Source organism: Penaeus chinensis, chromosome 10, assembly GCF_019202785.1.
Source record: "Penaeus chinensis breed Huanghai No. 1 chromosome 10, ASM1920278v2, whole genome shotgun sequence".
Taxonomy (NCBI): Eukaryota; Metazoa; Arthropoda; class Malacostraca; order Decapoda; family Penaeidae; genus Penaeus; species Penaeus chinensis.
Genome location: NC_061828.1, coordinates 21199194 through 21206052, shown reverse-complemented (window position 1 = coordinate 21206052; position 6859 = coordinate 21199194). Strand labels below are relative to the sequence as shown.

The window sequence follows — 6859 nt, the reverse complement described above, 5'->3', positions numbered from 1 at the left end:
GCAAGTATTGAGGGTTGGATGGGGTTCTGTAGGGATGGGATTGCAATATAGATCAGTTAGATTTGCTAATGTTATAGCTTGGTTTTCAGATGTTACTGTGACGAGACGGGAGCGGTCGGGTCGGCTACGGAAAGAGACTTTGCCTACTTGTTTTTGGAGACATTGCTGGAGGAGAAGGGTGTTGTCAGAGTAGGGAGCTGTGAGAGGGATCACGAAAAATCGGTCCCATTTGGCTAAATAGAGTATTTAAGATTCTTGTAAAGGTGGGGGTAGTAGAAAGGCGGGGGCGTGTGGAGGAGGGAGTAGTGTTGAGGGGGGTAGTGTTATGGAGAGGTTGTCAATAAGGCTGTAAGGTAGTAATAAAGGAGGATGGGGTAGTTGAAGAAGGTTGTGGGGGTAGAGGTGTTGAAAGTTGAGCATGTTGGGAGAGTAGAAATGTCTCCTGGGGGTTGAGTTTTGATTAGGGTGGATACTGTACTAAAAGAAAAAGGAAAAGGGTAAACAGATGCAATAGATAAGACTAATAGCTCACTCCTTGGTGACTAAGCATTTGTAGAGCCATCTACATGTAAAGGCAATAGCTAAACTTCTTATTACATTGGGCACGGCACTGTAGTCTTGCCACCCGCGCACATTGGGTTAAGCACCCCTGACCTGTGACAATGGGCATGGGATTGGGGTTGGAAGGGGGCATATGGGCAAAATAAATGTTCAAAAATCTGTATTTGGATGAAATTCATTATTACATTGTTAAATATCGTTATTTTTGAATTCTGTAATAATACATAAACAAGAAGTATGGGGAAAGCTATCGGGCAATACAGACCTCCAGAAACCTTTCCCGAATGTGATGAAAGATAGTGGGAAAAGGTGTAGGGAGCTTTGTGAATACCAAGTTGTTATTGACAAGTTAGGTATAAATGGTTAATGGTTAAAACAAATGTGCCAGTCATCAGAGATCATATATCACTATGGTAAAGTATTGTAGCGAAACGCGTAAAAATTAGTAAATGATTATGATAAAATGTATTACATGTCAAAGGTTGCCATGAGACAGTATGGCAGTGGAAGGGGAAAAGAGAGGGGAGCAAATGGAGTACGACGGGGATTAAACAAATGGAAGGTATCCGTTTCTGCGGAAGGAAGAGGAACACTATTACATTGGGTAATAAGGGTAGCAATGGGTGTTGGAGAAGTAGGAAGAGAATCTGAGAACGAGATCAGGGAACGGGAAGGTAGTGAAGTATCCGGAAGTGTCACAAGGGGAAGGATGAGGAGGAGGACACTGATGCGACATGAGAAAGTCACATGAGCATCCAGGTGGGTGTGGTAAGGATAATGGAGAAAGAAGAGGGAATGGTGCACATGGAGGAGAGAATGTGGCGTATTGGGATAGAGTGGGAGGAAGAGGAGAAGGGGGAACTTGAGGAGGAGGAGGATATATCATCAATTACTTTGAATGTAGAGGGAATAGGAGTAGAGAGAGTGAAGGGTGGATGGGAGCAGAGCGTTCTATTGGGTCCTGTTTTGGAAGTTTTGGAAGTCTTCAAGAGTTACTGGAGGTAGGTTGGGTGGGGAAATCTGAGAAATGAAGGCCTTCTTATAAGGAGGAGAAGAGGGAATGGATGTAAAAAGGAGCAGAGGAAGAGATGGGTGTAGGAGAGGATGTGGTTGGAGAAGATGGGGTGGAATGTTTAAATTGCCTGGTGCAACAGGTAAAGTGAGAAAGAGGAGGGGTAGGCATCGGGAAAGTGGTATAGATTGGAGTATCTGGATTTAGATTGGAAAAGAAATTTGACTGGAGGAGAAAGGGAGTTGAGGTAGGATGCTAAGGGACAGAGCAAAGAGATACTTGGGGAGATGCTGAGACATCTTCAGAAGATGGAAGGGTATCTGAGTGAAGGACAGTGTTGGAATAGGTAGAGAGAGAAAAACCTCATCTGCGTGCTTCCTGTCTAGCCTCACACACAGAGAGAGGTCTATTTTGAATCTGTGCACTGCCTGATTCGAGCTTGTAGGCAGGGCAGCTCCTATAAAATACATTATGGCAGCCACCACAACTGGTACACATGTATAAATGAGCAGTCATGTCCAGGATGGGCACATAGAGGGCAACAGGCTGTGGAGTGATAGTGTTTGGCAGGGTGGTCAAAGTGCCAATAGATAGTGCACAAGTGATCAGATAGTGCACAAGCTTGGGACATGGATGTAAGTAGTACAAGGCTCTCAGGTCAAAAGTTTAAGTTTAGTACCAAGTTGAGATTTTTTATCTGAATAAAAAATGTCTGATTAACACTCAGTTAAATTTACAACTGACCTCTAAAACCCTGAAAATGATTTTAAGGAATTCTTAAAACATAAACTGTATCATAGAGGTGTTTATAGATGCATCAACAGTGTGCTACAAAGAGGTACAGGCTAATGTCCTGTTTTAATATACACACTATAAATCAAAATTATCTATAAAGTAGTAAAGCTGGCAATGCAGATCATATTTTAGATATCAGTATCACACAAAATTATATTTTGTGACTTGGAACCTCTTTTCATTCATACTTGCTGTTCACTAATGATCCAACGTAAAGATATGCATAACATATAACATGAAATACTTTCACCACCACTATCTTAGAAGTTTCCTTCATAGTTAAGCTTAATATAAAACAAAGTCATGTACAAATATATCAAAGCAAAACTAGATAATGAAAATAATTAGTATGAGTATCTGTTCAGTAACCTATTTAGGTATATATCAAAACAAATATAGCACCCCAATCATTTATATATGCATATGTATGTATGTATGTATGTATGTGTGTGTGTGTGTGTGTGTGTGTGTGTGTGTGTGTGTGTGTGTGTGTGTATGTGTGTGTGTGTGTGTGTGTATGTGTGTGTGTGTGTGTGTGTGTGTGTGTGTGTGTGTATGTGTGTGTGTGTGTGTGTGTATGTGTGTGTGTGTGTGTGTGTGTATGTGTGTGTGTATGTGTGTGTGTGTATGTGTGTGTGTGTGTGTGTGTGTGTGTGTGTGTGTGTGTGTGTGTGTGTGTGTGTGTGTGTGTGTGTGTGTGTGTGTATATGTATATGTATATGTATATGTATATGTATATGTATATGTATATGTATATGTATATATATATGTATATGTATATGTATATATATGTATATATATATATATATATATATATATATATATATACTCTAAATTTAATGTTCTCACTTTTTCAGAAAAAAGGAATGTTATCAAGACACAATACAGACACTGCACTTTCTTTACTAAATGCATTTTGTGTGTGGAATACAGAATATCCAGTCCTTCTGAAACCTTAGGAATTATATGAGAAGCTGAAGCACAAAAATAAGTTTAAAGTTATGATTAAAATTAATAACCTTCTGTATTAGACCATGCACTTTTAATTTCCATGAACTTTACTAAAGTCGCATTTATTCTAATTGCATCTCTTATTCAATTTCATCAATCTGAATCATCACTGTCATCACTGTCGTCTCTTCTGCCTCCTCGGATGGTCTTCTTTTGCACATTCATACGCTGGCCGCCACTGGGTCCAGTACCGGGGAAGGTCATGAGGTCACCGCTGTATTCTATGACATCAGCACGTGCAATCCTCCATTCCATCACCTCAGTTGTGAATTCATCTTTGTTGCCTAAGTCGGTGAATCCCACAACATAGTCCTTTGTCTTGCCGTCCTTCACCAAGCATAAGGTAGGCAGGACACGAATCTTAAGTCTCTCTGTAAATGATTAAAAACAATGTTTTTCTTGAATTCTTTTATGCAATGATTTTGCTATGAAAATATTAAACACTGCAAAAACAAATGAGGAAAACAAAACCTAATAATAGATATTTACAAACACAAAATCATAATTACCAGTTAGGAATGGAGCTTTTTCAACATTTAACTTGCAGAACTTGGTCTCTATATGTTTTTTTGCAAGGATATTCAAATGTTTGTCAACAATTTTGCATCGCAAAAACTGGTCCCGGTAGAAATGACAAACAACGTTCTCTGATTTCTTGGTAGTTTCAAAGAATTCCTTTTCATCTGTAATTTCAGTATATTCTCCATGACCCTGAGAAACAATGAAAATCCTTATATGCAACTGATGAGTACAGGAATGGTTTACAAGAAGATAAGTAACTTACTAAAGCATAGTGAAATTGCAATTTGCAACTTTGTCAGCATTACATATATAAGCAAGATTATAAGACATTCATACTAAAATAAGTCTTTTCTGCATTTGTGACAATGACAAAGTGCACCTTACTTAGGTATAATATGATACTAATATAAGCAAATATTACCAATTATTTATTCAGCTAAAACAGTAATAAGCATCCTGCTTATTCCTAATCTCAGTATTAAAGCTATGAAAATTCACTAAACATTCATGACAGAGCATTATAAACAAGTGAATTCAATAAAAAAAACTATACATCTTACATTTGCTATCCAATCTTGTTTCTTCTGTTGCCTCTTTTTCATGGCAGCTAGCCTGTCTCTTCTGATGGAATCCAAATCTTCAGCATCAAGATTGTCCAATCTTTCAATCTCAGCATCCAACTGTCTTTCTATGATCTGTGTGGCAGCAACCAACTGCTGCTCCACAGCTGCACTTGAATTTGCCATGATTCTGGGGAAAAAGTTTAATCTCAGATCTACCATAAACACTTCACTGTACAAGTTAAACAGCATATAATGTTATAAAAAGTATCTTTCAAGTAAACATGATTTTTTTTAGCAAAATATTTAAATCTCAAAGTCAAAGTCAATATAGGGAACATGTTCATGGAGGAACATGCTTACTAAGCCACACGATGATACAGTAGAATGGTCAGTTCCTTTCCACCACAACTCTCGACCCCAACAAGCTGGCATCAGCACGTTAGTACTTACAGTTAAGTCAACTGAAAGGGGGTTACATGGTGCAAACCAAGGACCCTGCAATTGCAAAGCCAGTGCTCTACCATTGAGCTATGATACTTCTAATCAAATCTCTCTACTAATCAATGAAATTGCTTAAAGGTGATGACCAGATCTATTTTGGACTCCAGAAAATTTACAAAGTTTGCATAACTTGACCTACTAGTATGTTTCAGCAAGGTGTGTTGATGAGGAATGGGGGACGAGGAAAAGATCTAGTGCTTGGGTGGATGAAATATGCCATACAACTCTGTGATTGGCTGAGGGAGATGAGGGCCTACTAGGGAAGTAAGGGTATGGGTGTGGCTGAAGGAAATTTGTCAAACAGTACCAGTAACAGACATTATCAAACACCACATACATTCCATTCATAAAGAAAAAGTTTCTGGGAAATATTCTACATATTTTTGCCAGGCCTGCCATGATCATGGCAAATAGGGCTGGTGAATAAGATTAATTTATGGGTTAATGTATAACAGAAATATTACAGAGTAAATCTACTGTACTCTCAACTTTTAAAAAAATATAGTAGTATGACTGCAGTTCCATATTATGGTATATTGCCATTATACTACCATATAATACCTGTTCTAGGACCTTTACTTATTGAAGGTTCTGCCCCCATAACCCCTACCCTGGGGAATTAAGCTACCTGTTACCCATTACGGGGTCCAATCCTTGACCTCTATCCTGGGTTATCAGCGGCCCTACTCCTGAATCCCTTTGTTTTTTGCACTTTAATCCACTGGACTCCTACAACTTTACCTTTAACAGTCTAGAAGAAAGTACTGAAGCACAGCCAGGAGGAGAAGGTTAGTGTGTCTGTTGGCCTCAGCATAGTGTTCAGGTATGTTTATATTTCACACATTTGTCACAAAAATCCCTGTGGCTAATTAAATATTTGAAGAAGAGTTCAGGATCTTTTTGCTACTCATTTGTCAATGTTATAACTCTTAAAATCCTAATTTATACGTATTCTTTCATCCTCAGGGTCAAGGTCTTTGGTCAAGGTAACGAATTGGGTAACTGTCAAACGCAGCCCACACTGTGGACCCACCTCCTCGCATGCTCTACCAGAAAGTATGACACTAATAATTAAATAAGAAAATCTTAACTGCACTTTAGACCCAAGTGTTCAGTTCCTCATTGATCACAGGTAATGGTAATGATAGTTTTTCTTCTGACGGTACATGCTACGTCATGACCGGCCTTGTTTCTAAGTGGCAAGTACACCCATGCCATGTGTGTCAAGCCCACTCTAAAGTTGTATGCACTAAATAGCTTACTTGTTTGGCCATTATTTCAGCCCCTAAAAAGAAGGATTAAAATCACTTTTTAGTTTCATTCTGAAAAATTGTATAAGCTGCTCCCAAAATTATTGAGGGTGAGAAAATTAGATTTCCTGTACTTCTAAATTTTCCCTTAAGTGGTTGCCTGCAAGCAGTGCCCAGTATGTGGTCTAGTATGCTATGTGACACCCTTATCAGCATTAGGTTAAATTCATATTGACTATATTACTATACCAAATGTCCTTTATTGGACTGCATACAAACATCAGGAACTAATCCTGATGTTTGTAAGCTTAGAAAATTTGAAATATTTGTTTCAAGCTTTGATATTTTTGTTATTCTAGATGAGGGTATAGTTTCAGTTTCACACAGGCATATAGTATATGGCATCTTAGAATGTTGAATAAATTTTGTGACATGGAGTTGAGGATTTGGTCTCTGGTGAGTGAAATCTATACTATAAATACTGAAAGTTGTGCTATTTCTTGAATTATAAGTGAGGGTATTGTTTATGATTCATACAGCCATATAGTACAAGGTAAACATGGGCTGTAATGTACAGAACAACAAAATTTAAGGCACTTTTCATCTATGGTATTTATTTTTCAAGTTGGTAATATGAAAGTTGT

The 6859-nt window shown here is 38.2% G+C and overlaps 1 protein-coding gene across 1 annotated transcript in view; it reads right to left on the bottom strand.

Moving 5' to 3' along the window:
• Positions 1 to 3255: 3255 nt before the first annotated feature.
• Positions 3256 to 6859, bottom strand: part of LOC125029543 (thioredoxin domain-containing protein 9-like) — a 5371-nt gene continuing 1767 nt past the window's right edge. The window contains exons 2-4 of the mRNA XM_047619496.1: positions 4462 to 4651; positions 3889 to 4090; positions 3256 to 3750 (exon numbers count right to left, since the gene is read on the bottom strand). Coding sequence (XP_047475452.1) covers positions 3473 to 3750; positions 3889 to 4090; positions 4462 to 4647 — 666 coding nt within the window. The 5' untranslated portion in view covers positions 4648 to 4651 and the 3' untranslated portion in view covers positions 3256 to 3472. The remainder of the gene's footprint in view (positions 3751 to 3888; positions 4091 to 4461; positions 4652 to 6859) is intronic.